At 40.0% G+C, this 19132-nt stretch overlaps 1 protein-coding gene across 4 annotated transcripts in view; it reads left to right on the top strand.

The window, feature by feature from the left end:
* The first annotated feature begins 5914 nt into the window (after nucleotides 1-5914).
* Nucleotides 5915-19132, top strand: part of LOC102919295 (UDP-glucuronosyltransferase 2B31-like) — a 28074-nt gene continuing 14856 nt past the window's right edge. The window contains exons 1-3 of one of the 4 annotated variants that reach the window (XM_006983801.4): nucleotides 10509-10647; nucleotides 12109-12877; nucleotides 14700-14848. In XM_006983801.4, the coding sequence (XP_006983863.1) occupies nucleotides 12154-12877; nucleotides 14700-14848 (873 nt within the window). In that variant the 5' untranslated portion in view covers nucleotides 10509-10647; nucleotides 12109-12153. The other 3 variants (XM_076546546.1, XM_042257588.2, XM_076546545.1) reach the window with 3 other exon arrangements.

Genomic DNA, 19132 nt, shown 5'->3' with positions numbered 1-19132 from the left:
AGTCTGGCCTATTGGCAAGCCTGTGGGAGTGGGTTTTGATTCTTATTTTACAGGACCATACTTGTGGTCCTGTCCACTGCAAATACAGCCAACATGTTATAGGAGGGTCCATCTCTGTGGTCCTCTCCACAACATGTAGATCCCTTCTTCATCATGACCATCCTGGATTGAATAGGAAGCTCAGTAAGGATGAATCTGGGAGACACACAACTCCAACTTTATTTTGAGGTTATATCAGTTACTGCTCTGATATAGCCATGTGTCATCATACCGCCATCAGATTTCATTTCTATTCCAGTTCATAAAAATCCAGGAATCCTAAACATCAGGAATAAAACAGCAAATGGCACCCAGGTCATGGCATTGTGAAAAGTTCTATTACTCATTTGACTTTCAGTGACAGCTTACACCTACCCTATGTTAGGTTCATCCTGGATAGAGACCTCGACTACTTCTTCTTCATGTATCCCCACTTCATAGAACAATGTGACTCTCTGTGGATCATTTTTAAATGAATCTAAGAATCTAGTTCTATAATCTGGGAATATACTATCAATTTCTCATGGGCAGAAAAAATTCTAAATGTAAGAACAAAGCTATCCTAACCTGATATCATAGCTGAAACTAACCCGATTTTATCAACAACAAGAAGGAAATCCTGAATGAGAAGCACAAACACTGAAACTAGAAACCATCTTACCACCAATGCAGAGCTGAGCCCTTCCACCATAAACAGTTCAAAGCTCAGAGTTCAGAAGCAGCAGGAACCCTAGTTAGTGAAGATGAAGTGAGCCCTGGGACACCTGTCACACCTGTAAAGTAGACTGTATACTTTACAAAAGTGTAGCGTGAATTCTAATTGGTGTTAATAATAAAATCCTGAAGTCAGATATCAGGGTAAATGCTGAAAGGTCAGAGAAGTAAAGGAGCCAGGCACTAGAGAGACTGCTCACCTCTACCAAATCCTCAAACTGAATGGCTGAGCTCCTCTATCCTCCCACCTTGTATTAATGTCTCGATCTCCCTAGTGCTGGGAATAAAGGCATGAGCTTCCATGACCTGGCTCTATTTCTCTTTTAGACTAGATAAATCTCATGTAGCCCAGGGTGGCCTTGACCTCCTGATCTTTCGGCTTTCTCCTTCCAAGTGCTGGGATTAAAGGTGAGTGCCACCACTGCCTGGCCTCTATGGTTAACTAGTGGCTAGCTTCGCACTCTGATCTCCAGCCTAGCTTTATTTGTTAGAGCATATACAAAATATCACCACAATAAAAAGGTTGGGAAAAGAATTATGATCAGGTTACCCAGGGAGGGGAGTATCAGGCATGGACAAGGACAGGAAGGAAGAGTAACTGCAACAGTGCAGAGTGTCCAACAAAAGGAGAGATGAGAAAGCTGGTCAGTCACAAGCCCTTGCTCCTTCTGAACCCAGGAAAGAATGTGACCCCTGTGTCTTAACCCTGGGAAAACACAACCAAGCTGATGCTAGAAATGCATGAAATAAGGAAGAGAGCTGAACATGGCCAAGAGAGTTCCATGGATGTGGAAACCTTATGCCAGTGTGGCCAGGTTACAGGATCTAGCTATAAAGGCAACACTGGCCAAAAGAAAACATTGCTTGCAAGGGTTAAAAGAACACTGACTGTTCAAAGGGAAAAAATTATAGGAACTGAAGCAGTTTCCAGCTCCTGCCAATATTTGGATTCAAAGCAATCCTGAGTAGAAACCAAAGTTTACCTTAGATGTGATCAAGTGGGTTCAAGGTGACATGCCCTTTCCAAGGTTCACTTCAAACACCCTCTTTTTGCCTCGGATAGCACTTAATTGCAGTCTCTGCATATCTAGAATTTAAAGGCATATTGCCTCATTAACTTCCATACTGTAGTTTTTATTTTATAAAAACATCTTTATAAGGTATTCTAATCCCTCTCCAAGCCTACCTTTTTAAAATTTCATTTTGGGTCCCTATTTTTAAATCTTATTTATTTCTCCATGCTACATGAGTGTTTTCTCGGCATGCATGTGTGTGTGCCACATGCGTGCTTGGTGCATTCAGAAGCTAGAGGATGGATTAGGAAACGGGGACTGGATTACAGATGTCTGAGAGCCATGTGGGTGCTGGGAATCTATCTGGGTCCTCTGGAACAGCAACCAGAGCTCTTAACTGCAGAGCCAACACTTCAGGCCAGTGATTGGAGTGAAACTTTTATTTCTTTGTTTATTACTTTCTTTTTTATTTCTTTCTATTTTTTTACTGCTTCTTCTTCATGATTGTTGACTTGTATACTTGAGACAGACTCTCACTATGTAGCTCTGCATATCCTGAAATCCTCTAAGTAGGCCTTGCTAGCCTTGAACTCATAGAAACATACTTGCATCTGCCTCCTGAGTACTGGTATTAAAGGTGTGTGCCATCTTGCCTCGCTAACTTTAACTTTTTCTTTTTTAACTCTTTAAAAAATTATTTCATGTAGCCTGGAAGTGGTGGCTCACTCCTTTAATCCCAGCACTCTGGAGGCAGATAGAAGGGGATCTCTGTGACTTCAAGACCAGGTTAGATTACAGAATGAGTTCCATGACAGACAAGGCTACACAGAGAAAACTTGTCTCCAAAAAAAAGTTATTATATGTAAAAAGATATAAAATGACAAAATAAATAAAACAGTAGCCAGGCATGGTACCACACACCTTTAACCCCAGGACTCCAAGGGCAGATGTAGGTGGATCTCTGAGTTCCAATCCAGCCTGGGCTACAGAAACAGTTCTAGGACAGCCAGTGCTTATATGAGAAACCCTGTCTTGAAAAATTAATTAATTAAATATATAAATAAATAATTTCACACACACATGCGCACACAGATTGTTTTGCCTACATGTATACCTCTGTACCACCTGCATGTCTGGTGATCATGAGGCCAGAACTAGAATCACCATGGTGGTACTGGGAATTGAATCCATGTCCTCAGGAATAGCAGTCTTAACCACTCTTAACCACTGAGTCATCTCTTGAGCCCATGTAGTCTTCCTTAAAGTCTTATTATTTGAGAAGTTGGTATCCTATGTTTGAATTATATTAAACCTCTCTCCTAACTGCTCAGATTCACTTCTGCTCATTAGCTACCCAACTTTGTGTCCTTTTCCCCCACCCTTCCAGTTCCATGTGAGCTGCCCAGATATTCTTGGATATGTAGCCTTCCACTGGAGTGTGGTAGACTTATCACAAGCAATATTCTTATAAAAGATCTGGCTCTTCTCCCAACAATATCAATTACTAATAGCTCCCCAGCTAGGGGTGGGACTCCATGTTCACCTCTCCTCTCCATGCTGAGATTTGTTCTGGCTTGACCTTGCTGTCACAATCTGTCACAATCCATGAGAGTCATAGTACAGATGCCTGGGTGCACATGAAGCACACAGGTTCCTTGTAGTTATCTACCACCTCTAGCTCTTGCTAGCTTTTTTCAGCAATAACCTGAGGCTTGGAGGGATGGTATGTGATGTAGATGTCCCATTTATGACTTAGCATTGTTTATGCTCTGTTCCTGAGCCAGTTGTAGGACTCCACACTAATCACTATCTACTCCAAAATATTCTTGGTGAGACTTGAGATTCTTTAAGCTATTGGTATAGCTATTAGTCATTAGGAATCAGTTTAATGCAATAGTCATTTAGCAGAATATAGCAGTAGGTTCCCCCTTTGTTATATGTCCTGTCTGGACACAGATTTTTGACCCAAAACTGGTGTCAACTATGAGCTTCTCCTATAAATTCAAAGGAAGGACAGTTTCTAAGGGCCAAGCACTCCAAATGACCACTTGGACTATAAAATCCATGCTGTTCTTTGGTGACAGTTAATTTTTTTTAATTGGAATTGTACTTGGTTGCTGCCACCCGTGCAGCTGGAGCACGAAATCTGGCCAGGAATGCCGATTTCATTAAACAGCACTCTAGACACCCAGTTTCAGTTCGTCAGGGAAGCAGCTCTCCTTATTCTTACCCACATGGGTTTATATACCCCTCCAACAGCAGGAGTCAAGGAATGGTTACTCTGGATCTGAAGGCAAGCCAGACACTGTTTTCCAAACAGGAAAAATCACAGGAAAACTGATTCCTAGCACCCTCCGGAACCCAACTGCACATTTTTCACACAAACAACTGGGACAAGACAAAAAAGGGCATTTAAAATTAAGGCAGCAAACTTACTGCTTCTGACATGTCCTCCCTTTTTATTTTTTAAAAGGAACACATCGGCTAGAACAGCCTGTGGAAGATCAGATAGCCCCTGTCTTAGGTCACCTGTTGCAATCCCCAAACTTATTTGTCCAGGGGGGGGGCTACCCTTATGCCCCCTGCCTTAGGTCACATGAGGACCACAGGAGTTGCCCGTCTCTGGGTACTATCTGTCCAACATTTGTAACCACACTTGTGCAGATTCAGAGGGTGACGTGGCCAGAAGGGCTTGCTTGGTTACCTGTCAGTGTCGAGTGAACTGGCGTTGCCATCGGCATAGCAGAAATAACCCAATTCCCATACCGCCTGTACAGATTAATAAGAGGGAAACAGACCCTGCCCATCTAGTAATCTACCCAGCAGCTTTAGACATTAATGACCATTTACAGGAACAACTCTAGTTTCGTTAATCCTTAGTTCAAAAATGTCCCATTCCAAGGCCCTCGCAAATAAGCATTCAATTCTGCAACCTTGGCCGATACATTAAAAGCTGCATGAGGGGTTATACAAACTTCTGACATTTCATAAGCACATAACATATGTTGGCGTATCAACAACATATCTATTTGTTCTTATAACAGTACTGCTTGCTGATTAAGCATCAGAATTCCAAAGTGTAATTGTCCATTCAATGTTTGCTGAATGTCCAAGGCACTAGCCACCCTCTCAGATAATGTGTTGATAACGGCAGCCTGTTGAACAGTCTGAGATAATGCAAGCCCAGCAGCTGTAGCAGCAACAGCAGATGCACCCACAGCGGCAACAATTGTGGCAGTAATGCCAAAGTCTCTTCTTGTCCTCTTCAGTTGCAGCGGAAACTGATCAGAAGGACTCTCTAGAGGCATCACTGCAAATGCAGGTATTCTCACAATCACTACATGGGACCAATTTGCACTCCAGCAATTATTCAAGCTACAATTTAGAACTGAACAGTTTAGTAGTCAGTAGTCCCTCCCCTCCCACATCACCATTCCAAACAACAAAAGGGAAAGGAGCACTTGGAGACCCTCAGCATGGGACATGCTGGAACTACCTACAAAGTCTGCCAAAGAAGTATTACTCAGGACTAGGCAATCTTGAAAGCTGCTTGCCAGCTGTACTATTTTTTTTTTTCAAAACAAAGAGCATTTTTTTAACTGCAAAGTAATATTTACAAAACCTTCTTGGAGTTTTACATTGCTGGCAGCAGTACCAATTGTCCAATTAGAACAAAATACAGCAGGAAAAAAAGGGCTATCAATACTCACAGGCAGTAACACAGGTGGATTTCTTACTAAACTCCATAACGGCTCAGCTTCTCCCTGAGGCTTCATCTTTTAAAGTTAAAGGAACATGCTCCCGGACCACCTGTCCAGCTTGATTCTGAGTTTCAGTGACTGGATATGTTTCATGCCACACCATACACACACCCCTTTTTTTTTGCCAATATACTTTTGCAGGGCACAATTTCTGTTGTAGCTCCTCTATCTCTTTTTCTAGCTGCTCTTCCTCCTCTACTAAACCTGAGACAGAGGCAAGATCATCATCTTCTTCTTCATCCATTAAATTTTTCACAAAAATCCTTATATGCTCTTTACAAGGGACCTCGACCTCTTTCTTTTCCCTTTTCAAATTTCATTCATCTCTGCCTCCTGAGCGTTAGCAAATGCTTGCTCGCACTCTGAAAGTTGCACTTTCACTTTCACTTTATCAGTCAGAAGAACATCTTTCCCAATCTGGAATATTCAGACCTCCTCCTGTCAGAAACCAAGGACTTTCTTCAGCTCTGGTGTCCACAAATGTGAGTGTGGTGATAGACTTAATCCTGTTCCTTGCTTACTTGACTTAATTCCTGTTCCTTGCTTACTTAACTTAATTCCTGTTCCTCAGTGGCCAACTGAGCTTTTGCAGTATTACCCATGGTACGTACCCTATTTTACTCTGTTACATCCAATCCTCCCCCTTCCTTTGTGAAGGTGAGCCTCATTCACTTACCCCTCTTTCCAGGTCCCTGTGGTGACCTCCACTTGCTGTGACCCGCACAGCTGGAGCACCAAATCTGGCTAGGGACACTGATTTCGTTAAACAGCACTCTAGACACCCAGTTTCAGTTCGTCAGGGAAGCAGCTCTCCTTATTCTTTCCCACATGGGCTTATATATCCCTCCAACAGCAGGCGTCAAGGAATGGTTACTCTGTATTCGGAGGCAAGCCGGACACTGTTTTCTAAACAGGAAAAACCACAGGGAAACTGATTCCCAGCACCCTCCAGAGTCCAACTGCACATTTTTCACACAAACAACTTACCTGGGACAGGACAAAAAAGAGCATTTAAAATTAAGGCAGCAAACTTACTGCTGCGGACACTTAGTGGCCCCAGTAGAGAAGTTAAATACAGAGTATATGTTCAAACAGCTTCATGAAAAGTCAACTAGTATTTGGTTATTTAGTATAGTTCATTTAAATCCCAGAGTATGTCTGTCAGAGACATTAGTTTCCATGTAACTTGGTCAGCATTAAACTGTTTTGACAGTATGTAGCTCCTAGGTTCAGCAACTGTGAAAATAAAATCCTAGTTTTTCTTTTAAAAAAATGAACAAAAAATAGTCTCCTCAACATACAGAAACCACACTATGCCTAGAAGCATTCTTCCTATTCTAGATTAGCACTAACAAGTTATGTCTGAATTAGCTATCTGAGTAGTACAGTCCTGTTTTTACACTTAGAATTTGATCCTACCCAGGAGAAACATATAATATACAGGAGGATTATAGAACTCGATACATGACTTTATTCAAAAGCCATTCTATGAAGGGGAGATATAAAAATGAGTAAGGCATGGCCTCTGCCCAAGAGGAGGTTAGTGTGGTGTGGGTATAAGCTGTTGCTGAAAATGCAAATGAGTGTTACACCCTACCACAATGTTAAGACATGACTGCCATTTGCTGTTGTATTCCTGGTGTTTAGGATTCCTGGATTTTTACTAACGTGACTAGAAAGGAAACCTGATGGTGGGATAATCCATGGCTATGAAACAGCAGTAGCTGATATGACCAGAAAACAAAGCTGGACACATGGCTCAGGAATAAGAGCACATATTGTTCTTGCAGAAGACCTGAGTACAGTAAGAAGCACCTAGTTTGGATGGCTCATGACAACTTGTATCTCCAGTCCCAGGGTATCTGATAATATTATAATAATTCTGAATATATATCTATTATTTAACCAGGAATTTCCATGTTACAAAAGAAGAAAATAGATGTTTACTGTATTTTTAATTTTTTTATTGTGTTATTGTAAATATGGGCTTTTTGAGGTATTTATGAGCCAGGACATGTATATGGAAGGCAGAGAAGAACAATTCTAATTAAATATTGTATTGTTTAGCCTTTGTGAAAAATTTGTGTTATTTTCTCTAACTACTTTCCTACAAAACTAAAATACACAGATTTCTTTTAATTCTCTGTGTATGTGTGTGTGTGTGTGTGTGTGTGTGTGTGTGTGTGTGTGTGTGTTCGTCCATATGGTAGCATTGGGAGGGAAAGGTAGTAATAAGGAAGGGAAACTAATAAATTATACAGTTTGTAAGCAACCACACAGGAGAAGGATAGGAAGGTAACTTGGGAATTAGAATAAGAAATCCAGAACATTGAGGAAGGCATGCCCAGGTGTAGATGTAACCAACTGTCTTATTAAATAAGAAACACAGAGCCAATACAGAGATGAAAGCCAAGAGGTCAGAGCAATAGCTAAGAGCTAAAAACCTTACCCTTTACTGTTGCGGTGGTCCTACCTCTCCAAAAAAAAAACCTACTTCCTGTGTGTCTGTCTTTTTATTGTGTTTCTGTTCTGCCTTCTCATTGGTTGTAAACCCAACCACATGACCTCCTAGTGACTGCCTGTCTGTACAGACCTCCACATCTTCTATGGTTGGTATTGAGATTAAAGGCGTGTGTCTACACTGCTGGCTGTATCCTTGAACACACAGAGATCTACCTAGCTCTGCCTACCAAGTGCTGGGATTAATGGCGTGCATCACCACCGCCCAGTTTCTGCGATGGCTTGCTATTAGCTCTAACCCCCAGGCAACTTCATTTATTAACATACAAATAAAATCACATTTCAGTACAAATAAAATATCACCATACCCAGGCTTTGACAAGTATTTGAAAGAAGAAGACAAAGGGCAGGAAACAAAAAAGCTACACTTTTCTGAGCAAGGATCTGGGAAAGTCAGCAGGCACAGCACATGGCTGCTGCTGGACTGCACAGACAGAGGAATTCTGGGAAGGAAAAAGTGCATTAAAGGAGTAATTACTTCTCCCAGCACTTTAACTCAGCTTAAGGAGAACTGGCCTTCCTGAGGGGTGGATCCTTAGCCAGGTGACTGAGTAACCCAACTAGACCAAGCTTAAGGGAGGAGACAATAGCCTGTCCACACCCAAAGGTAGATTCCACACTTTTGACCAGAAGAAAATAACTTTTTCTTAATGGGCATCCAATACCATTGTAATACCAGCATCTATCCCTCTCTGATACCCAACACTGGGGGTTCAGGCACATGGACCAATTTTAAACTTACTATGGGTGTTGGATATCTGAACTTAAGATCTTTTACTTTCTTCACAAGCACTCTTAGTTTTTGAGTGACCCCAGCTCCAAGATTCAAAGATTTTGTTTCTCTGGGTTGAAAAGTAATGTAGTAGCACTTTCATAAATGTTGTTTTCTTTTTATCAAAATGAGAAAGTGTTCTCATTTTGAAAGTACTTATTTGTAAATAATAAACACTTCTGACTTCCTCCATTTACCTTAGCATAGTTTGCAAAACATAGTGTCATTTCATAAAACACATCACTTTATCAGAATATTTCAAACCCGAGGGAAATAAAAACTGTCCAACCATTTGTCTTGTAACATTTACCAAAAGATTTTCATTAATAGATAACTCTTTTTAAATAGTCATCCAAAGCTCCAAAGTAAAATGGACAGTGCTTAGGATTCATCTCCATTTTCAGTGGTATAGTGTTGGGAAATAATACTTTCACAATTGTTTGCTGATCTGGGATTGGCTTTTAGCTTTATTTAAAAAACAACTGTTGCATCAATATATTGGGTTCTTTGGCACAGGTAACATCTATAGTTTTTTTTTTGAACGCATAATGATATTAATTCACATATTGGCATTAAATAATTCTTAATGCATAATGGTGTTTTTTACATTTGTATGCTTTATTATGTATTGTGTTAAAGTGCTAAAGTAATAGAGAATATAAAAATATGCAATTTGGTTGATTTTTGATGATGATCACAAAACTACCCATGGAAGAGTTGTAGAGTTTGTTTTTGTTTGCTTGTTTTGTTTTTTCTTTAATTATCAAGAGCTAAAGGCTGCTAGGAAAACTATTGGCATGAAAAATTAAAAATGGACCTCCACCTCTTACCATATGCAAACGTTCATTTAACATGCTTTAAAAAATAAAGGTAAAACTTATATAAAAGGTATTGATAAAAGTGTGAAAATATATTTGTTATCAAATTTGAAAATAGTTTTTCTGTTGACCTCAAAAGCAGGAGAAACTAAGCTAAACTTCATTAATTGGACTCATACAAATGAAAATTTTTCTGCATGAAAAAAACATTATTGAAAGTACTGAAAAGAAAAATCACAAAGATGGAAAATGCATTTGAAAGTCATATTCCCCCAAAAAGAACTTAACTTAAAAGAAAGGTCATAAGTGCATAAGGTGGAAGGGAAAACACATGACATGACCCCATATAAAAAAACTGAACACCCATCAAAATTTTTTCAGCCATAAAATATGGACAGAGGATCTGAATATACAGTTTCCATGAAAGAGTTAAAGGTGGCCAAAACGCATGGGGAAGTATGTTCAGCATCATTACTCTTAAAGTTATTCAGGCTCAGCTCAAAACAACTGAAAACCACAGGCTTCGTCCTCTTAACTTCTTGTAATCAAGAGAGAAACAGTAGAGAGCAAGGGGAGACATCAGGATACTGCTGTACTCTGCTGTGGATGGCAACCAAGCAGCTCCTTGGAAACAGTTTGCCACTACCACAGACTTTAAAGATCCTGATTATTTGGCTCCTGTAGTTACATATCAAAGAGAAGTAAGAACAAATCCACACACACTTCACCCGGGGAATTGGGATAGAGACTAGGCAGCAGGCAGGGTGGATCCCTATTTTCCCAGGTCCCAGCCCGGAGTCTGTTAAACTCCCGCGAGGTCCTGAAAGAAGTCTCCGCCCATGCTGCCTGCCTGCCCAGCTCCCTGGACTCCCTGTTGCACCGCTTTCTTTCGTGCTCACACCAAGGACAGCTACGCATTGCATGGGTGTCCCTATCTTCGCTGCCCACTCAGGAGCAACTCTGCCATCCTTCTCCGGGGGTTCCCACTGCGGGACTCCCAGAGAGCACAGGTCAGGGTAAACCGGGTTCCGCCCAAGAGCGTGATGGTGCTTTCACCCATCCCCCCTTTCCTGTCCCAGCTTGCTCAGACCTCTTGCCTTTGCTCTCTGAGGTGGAGGCCACATAGGAGCTCATGGTTTGCTTGGTGCTGTGTGTGAGACACCATGGGACCTTAAGCAGGGAGGCACTCTGGAATTTTTCTAATGATATTTTGCCTCGATGTGGGAATAATGAAAATAAGGGATTAAGTGTGGACTTTCTGTTACAAAATGGATTTAACATTACATAAAAGAAACTTGGCGACCTCCTGTAACATGGCAGTACTTTAAACCCTTATAAGCATCAAAGCCAATCACAAAAGCACCACCCATTTTATACCAGCTACATGAAAAGCTCAGAATAAGGAAACAAGGATATTTCATGACACACAGAAGTCAAACCCTGTGTGTCCCAACAAGTCAGTTTACACACACACACACACACACACACACACACACACACACACACACACACACACAAGCCAATTAAAGGAGCCAAATCAATTGAGAAATGCAGAAAAAAAATATATTTATTCATTGTAATCACTTTAGGAAAAGAAACAGAGAAAACTAGTCACCATTACCTAACTCCATCTTTGGGATTCTGACAAAACATATGCATAGCTAAGCAGTCCAGCCACGATGTGTCCCCTTGCCCACCATTATCTTAGCTCCTAGGCTCTTCAGAAATGTTTGTGCCCCCCTAACTTGTAAATGGTCCTTGAGGCAGATTCCTCCTGGGTGCCCCCAATGCATCAGACAATTCTTCTCCCAGCAGAAGATCACCAGGAAAATTCTAATTTCTTAGCATCTATTCTTTCAATAGTCACATAATCAACGGGAGAGGCAGAAGTGTCTCATTAGAATATATTCATTCCTGCCAGGGTGACTAATTACAAGAAGCAGATTCCTGGTTGGGTAGAGCTGGAACTAATGGAAAGACTAAAAGACCAGGGCTTCTATCTAGATTAAAATCAGCTTTAAATTTAATTGCAGTATTTCTAATTCTAAGGTTATACTAAGGACCTCTGAACCATTTATTTAAAATCAATGTTTTAAAAATATAGCTTTACCTGTGAAGTAGTATCATCAATATCATTTGATAGTATGATAAAGGAATGATGTTGCCAACATTCATATGAAGACACATTAGACTGTGATATTTTTAAAAATGTGACTCGACCGTTTTGTTCTTTTCTGTAAGTTCTTGATCAAAGAAGCTGCATTAGAAGGAGAGAGACAGAGAGGGGGAACTTTTTTCTGCTGTTCTCCAAGTACTTTATATATTCAGGGTCACTGAGAATCAAGAGTCATTTCACATGTTCACATCTGCCTCCTGGTTTTTGCACTTGGCATCCAGAAGCTGTGACTATCTTTGCTTTAGTGGGTACAAGTTATACTTTAACTAATTATTACACTGTCTGTATCCACAAGATCTGAGTAATCGCCATTTGAAAGGCAGCTTTGGATTTAACCAAGATGTCTGTGAAAATGACAGCAACCCTGCTTCTACTACAACTGAGTGGCCTCTTTAGATCTGGGAGTGGTGGGAAGGTGCTGGTGTGGCCAGTGGAATACAGCCATTGGCTCAACTTAAAGATAATCCTAGAAGAACTTGTGAAGAAGGGCCATGAAGTGACTGTTCTGATACCCTCAGCTTCACTTTCTTATGAGGTCGAGAACACGTCTGCTATTGAGTTTGAGACCTACCCTTCATCCTTTCCCATGGCTGATTTGGAGGAACTTTTTGTGGGCTCACTCAGGAAACACATTTATGAATTGCCAAAGCAATCACTTTGGAGATATTTTTTAATGTTGCAAGAACTTTTTTGGTTAGACTCTGACTTTTCTGAGAGTCTCTGCAAAGATGCAGTTTTTAACAAGGAACTCATGACAAAACTACACAATTCAAGCTTTGACGTCATGGTAGCAGATCCCTTCATGCCCTGTGGTGACCTACTGGCTGAGCTTCTCAAGATACCACTTGTGTACAGTCTCCGCTTCTTTCCTGGATCCACATATGAAAAGTACAGTGGAGGACTCCCACTGCCTCCTTCCTATGTGCCTCCTGCTATGTCAGAATTGAGTGACCGAATGACATTCATGGAGCGGGTGCAAAATGTAATCTATGTGCTTTGTTTTGACTTTTGGTTCCAAACATATAATGAGAAGAAGTGGAATCAGCTTTATAGTGAAGTATTGGGTAAGTGCCTATTTAGTTGGGATTGTTGCTTTCTAAATTTGCTGTGTTATTGAAAGTGAGCTTGATAGAACAGAATTGCTAGCAAGAAAGATTTATGTCTCCTAAGTACAGTGATGAAAAGTCTGTGAAATTCTCTCCCAAATTCAAAGCATTGTAGAAAAATTCATGTCCCAATGTCAATTGCAAAGTCTTGCCTATGACTAAAACAGGACATTTCAGATAGGTATGCACCCACAAAAGAAAGTTTTGAGAATGTCTCTAAGAAATAGCATATCCACAAGCCATTTTACCTCATGTTTTAAAAATATAGCTTTACCTGTGAAGTAGTATCATCAATATCACCACCACCACCACCACCACCATCTTCATCATCATCATCATCATCATCATCATCATCATCCTATTGCTGTCATTACTTTTATTATCATGAGTATTCACATGAACACTTGTGTCTAAGGTGGGGTGCTTTTGCTCTGTGTTACAAATGTGGAAGTCAGATTCAAATTTGTTGACTTTTTACTTCCATCTTTATTTGGATGCTCAGGATCAATTCAGGTGTTCAGAAGTGCATGGGGACTGAATTCAAGTCATTAAGCTTGCATGTTAAACACTTTAACCATCTAACACATTTCACTAGTCCCTAAAACAGTAGCTTTAAACAAACTCAATGTTTTCATGATGTACACATTACACTGAAGACCATTAAGTATCTCTAGCATAGGTATCTACATAGCATTGAGAACTTTTCCCTTTTATACATTCGTTTTCTCATTTACAATTTGAAATATTTTCTCATTTCACCTGCTAAATTTCTGCACAGCTGTGAATACATTGTCTACATAATGAGCACTGAAAATATGTGAATTTAAAATTTTGGAGAATCTATATTTATTTATTAGGAGTGTTGAAATTGTTTTCAAAATGTATAACATTGAAGTGTAGAAGTAATGCTTACTAGTTACAGTGTTTTAAAATATATCTAATGAGTAAACAACTCTCTTTTCATCTTTTAAGACTTGTTATCCTTATCTGCAAACAAACTTACCCAGACCTAATTATTACACAGTCAATTGGGAATCAAGAGCAGTATGAGGGCAAGGAACTCAGGCATAATCAAAATTCTCTTGGAAGTCAGCCAGGGTGATATAGTGAGAGCCTGTCTCCAAATGAAGTGCTGAAGCTGAATCCCCACACATGTGTACACTGGGCATGACAGCACACACCTAGATCCTTGCAGTTGAGACATGAAGGAAAAGGATCTGGAGTTCAAGGTCAACTATGGCTACATAGTGACATAGGGACCACCCTGGGCCCCATCCGACTATCTCCAAACAACACAAAACAGCACAAAATTCTCAGTTCCCTTAGAGGACCACAAATCAAGGTTCCAGCAGCTAAACAGGGAAATCTTGATGGAGAATAGCAGGGAAAAGTGTTTCCCTATGACAAACAGGATTCATAGATAATGGCATTGATTATACTTCAATGGCATATTTTGATATTTGATAGTCGTGAATTTCCAAGGTGTGTTACAGATGTGTTTTCCCAAGTTACTTGCACAGTGACGTCATATGTCTCTAAGCATAAAGATGAGAAACACACATAGTGCAAATTTGTGTCAAACATTATACACTCAGATATACATAGATAGAGAAAGAGAGAGAGATACATAGATATGCAAATATGTTTTATATCCCAGCCATATGCTTGTAAACAACTCTGGCTATGTTATCAAAAGTGTTTCAGGAGACTTCCTGGCGTATTCATCTTCCCCCGACACTTATGTCATGGGTTAAACCTTCCTGTTCTGATTCCTCTTCAGGAAGACCCACGACACTCACCGAGTTGATGGGGAAGGCAGATATATGGCTCATTCGAACCTACTGGGATTTGGAATTTCCTCACCCTCTCTTACCAAATTTTGATTATGTTGGAGGACTCCACTGCAGACCTGCCAAGCCTCTGCCTAAGGTAAACATAGTGCCATTTGTTTGCTTCTGTTTGCCTTGCATTTTCAGGAAGACTGATTATATTTTATTACTTCAGAATGGTTGTCAAACTCAGAGAATCACAGGAATTTAGATAAGAAAGCTGCCTGTAGAAACACCTGTATCTATTCCATCACAAGATGTGAATTTCAAACCAGCAGTAGTGGCACAGGCCTTTAATTCCAGCACTTGAGAAGCAGAGTCTTGTGGATCTATGTGAGTTCAAGACCAATCTGGTCTACAGACGGAGTTCCAGGACAGCTAGGATTGTTATACAGAGAAACACTGTCTCAAAAAAAAAAAAAATCAAAAAAGTGTGATTTTCATGTATATTAAATTAATTCAGCAAGATTCTGGCTGGAGAGATGGCTCAGAGGTTAAGAGCACTGGCTGTTCTTCTAGAGGTCCTGAGTTCAATTCCCAGCAACCACATGGTGGCTCACAGCCATCTGTAATGAGATCTGGTGCCCTCTTCTGGCTTATAGGAATACATGCAAGCAGAACACTGTAAACATAATAAATAAATATTTTTTTTAAAAAGGTTCTGTAATGCCGGGCGGTGGTGGCGCACGCCTTTAATCCCAGCACTCGGGAGGCAGAGCCAGGTGGATCTCTGTGAGTTCGAGGCCAGCCTGGGCTACCAAGTGAGCTCCAGGAAAGGCACAAAGCTACACAGAGAAACCCTGTCTCGAAAAACCAAAAAAAAAAAAAAAAAAAAAAAGGTTCTGTAATAAAAAAAAAAAAAAACATTTTCCTGTACTTGAGTGTAACAAATACTAAATGCAGAAAAAGGTCCAAAAGCCAAGCCCTATACAAAGTGATTTTAGAGTAGAACGATGGAGTATGAACCAAAAAAACTCATTTTCAAGAGTTATAGTGGCTCTGTTTACTTTCTTGATCAAAAACACAAGTGAAAACATACATACAGGCATACATTTCCCAAACTGACACAGTAACAAAAATGGAAATGGAGGTGGAGCTTTTCTTTTATCCCGACTGCTCAGTCCCAAATAATCACACAAAGCTTATCTTAATTACAGAAATTTTGGTCTATAGTTGAGGCTTATTACTAACTAGCTCGTACAACTGAAATTAACCCATTTCTATTGACCTACATTTGCCACGTGGCTTTGTGGCTTTACCTGTTCTCTAGCATCTTGCTTCTCCTTGGGGAGGCTTGTTTCTCTCTGACTCTGCCCTTCTCCTCTCTGTATTTTCAGGTTGACTGTCCCACCTGGCTTCATTCTGTCTTGCTCTAGGCCATAGCAGCTTCTTTATTAACCAATGAGAGGAATACATATTCACAGCATACAGAAGGATTATCCCACAGCATTTGCCCCTTTCTTTCTAGTCAAAAAGGAAGGTTTCAACTTTAACTTAGTAAAATTACATACCAAAAAAACAGTTATCAAACAAGAATTACAGTTACAATATCCAATCCATTTGTTTTTGACAAAATTAGATAAAATGTTTTATTATTTATCTCATCTTGGTGAGTTTAAAGTTTTATATCTAACTTACCTTTTTATCATAACTATGAAAAACTAAAACTATCTAGTCTTCAATTCCATCAAAGAACTAAGAAGGAAATAATATTACCTGAGTAAGCAGGAAGTGCAGGCAATAACTTCAAAAAAATGTGACAAATGACAGAATCAGCTGGCTGCCTGGAAAGTCACCCAAAGTTTCTCTGTCATATTGGGGCATCCATCTCTGTGACACAGGCCTAGCATATCTGACAGACTTTCCTGTGAAGCAGGGAAATTTGAAGGACTATCCTACCTTGTCTTGGCAAAGCTCGGCAGTCACCTTTCTTACATCCTGCAGGTACAGTTTGGACAGTAACCGTCAGAAATTGAAGGAACGGCAGTTTCTTTACCCACATGGCTAGCTTTTGCCATAAAGAAAACAAACTTCATAAAGAGTTTCTCCAATGACCATCAAATTTTATGGAGTATGTTGGTGCTGCCAGGAACAGATGTATCTCACTGTCATGAAAAGTCTAAGTTATTAAAACATTTTCAATACCATATGCTCAAAAACACTTTGAGCAGCTATTAGATGACATAAGGCACTGTTTCAAACCTGTATTAATACTACATTTCCAGAAAGCTTTTCAGGTATGCTAGCAAACTTTCCAGTTCCCTTTACAGGGTTTCCCTTTTGCAACAGATTTTTCTTTCCTAAGCTAGAATGCCTGAGTCACCTTTTAACAGGTATACCACTCTAATTAGATCTTTACCCTGACCCAGTTCCTGAGCCTTGCATCTGTTTGTCCTCACACTCAGTTTGTGGCTTATTGCCAGAGGCAAAACCCTTGGGGCTTCACTCAGGTCAAGAGGCAAACCGAAAGCATTTGTTTCAGAAATTTTCTTTCTCTGATTAAAAAAAAAAAAAAAAAAAAAAAAAAAGGAACTTCTCTCCTAGATAGCTCCCGGTTAAACTCTTCTTTGATAGATTTTTGTCTGATTCTTCCTCAGGATTTTGCATTCATAGCCCCATAATTCGGCTTACCTTATCCTACTTTACCCTAAGCTATTTCTTTTCTATATTCTTTACTCAATATTTCTATTTTCTACCTTCCTTAATTTTTATAGATAGGAGAGAGAGAGAGAGAGAGAGAGAGAGAGAGGGAGAGAGAGAGAGAGAGAGAGAGAGAGAGAGAGAGAGAGAGAGAGAGAGAGAATAGAAAGAAATCTAAAACTGCCTAACCTATACACCCAAGAATGAAATATCGTTGCCTTCATTTTTCAATTCCTTACCACCATGCTTACACTCCCAACACCCCATCAATCCTTTTGACAAGTCCTTGGGCTAGTTTTTTTTCCTTTTTATCTTTTCTTTGTCTCTGTTCAGGTGCCATCTGTGATGGAACATCTATGAGGAACCAGCCCCTGTATTTATTTACCCCAGGGACTCTTGAGGAATGAGAGATAAGAGACTTAGTTAGAAATAAAGAGGAGGGAAACAGAGAGAAAACACAGGATAGACTCAGGTGGGCCTGGATCCTCATCCAAATGGGCCCTGAACTTTATTCTAAAGGTCTGTTTATAACAATGCCAATGGGTAGGGCAAAAGACCTCCTGCTTGCTAGTTACAGTCAAGTGGAGACCCTTACAAACACCCGATACAGAGACCCATGGTCCAATCAACCTCTTCTGCAGTCCTGCTGGGTTCAGGCACTAGGAAACCTAGTGGGCTACAACTGTTAAATGAAAACAAACATTCATAAATACAATTTTGGGAATTTGGGTGTAGTTTTCTAGACTACTTCCCACTGATTGGTGGGTGCTGCTAATCTTTGAGGGACCCTGGGAAAAATTAGAATTACAGTCCATTCCTGACTGTAGTCTTTTGTGACAGCAGCTTTCAAGCTGTTCTGGATGTAGAACTCAGAGGAAACTGCAACAGAGGTGCTCTGAAATGTTGGATCATCTGGGACCTCCATTCCCATCAGAGATTTTTCAGGGGATCTTCCTCAATCAAACCATGTTAACTTGGAAGAAATGCATAGCCTCTCCTTTCAAGTGGAAACAATATCATAACCTCTCCTCAAAAGCTTTATTGATTTCCATTTGAAAAATATATTTTTGACTCCATTTTAAAGTTAAAGCATTCCTAAAGTATCTTGGTGGGTTTATTTCAATATTCCCTCTTTCAATTACAGGTCTCTTAGCAGCTGACCTTTGTCAACAATCAAAAAATTCAAAATTAACACAGCAACATACAGGATCCAGACCTCCTATGTATTTCCCATCTTTATATGGTTTTTTTAATATTACTCTTGCTGTTTCTTTAAAGACTTTATTGAACTGTTTAGGAAGGTTTAGGAGGGGTGACTTAATTGAAAATATGTCACAGGAGGTAGGCTTTAAGGTATCAATAACCCAAACCATGCCTGATCTCTTTCTATGTGTCTGCAAATTATGGTTCAGGTAGAGTTTTGGGATACTATTCCAGTGCCATGCCTGCCTGCCTGCAAGGTGTGCTCCCCACCATGATGTTCATAGACTAACCCTCTGAAACTTTAAGCGAGCCCCAACTAATTGCTTTTTCTATAAATTGCCTTAATCATGGAGTCTCCTCACAACATTAGAACAGAAACTAAGAAAGGTAGAAGCAAACTAGATATCACTAAAATTGTTGATAAAAATTAGATAGTATGTAAATGCAAAAAAATTCACTAAAACTTTAAAACCTGTGATCTAGAGATGCATGGTATTACCTTTAATGACAGTACATTAAGTAAACTAGCCAATGAACAAGA

This window comes from Peromyscus maniculatus, chromosome 10 (genome assembly GCF_049852395.1).
Source record: "Peromyscus maniculatus bairdii isolate BWxNUB_F1_BW_parent chromosome 10, HU_Pman_BW_mat_3.1, whole genome shotgun sequence".
NCBI classification, from domain to species: Eukaryota; Metazoa; Chordata; class Mammalia; order Rodentia; family Cricetidae; genus Peromyscus; species Peromyscus maniculatus.
The sequence above is the reverse complement of the archived record's forward strand: the minus strand, read 5'-3'. Positions and strand labels throughout refer to the sequence as shown.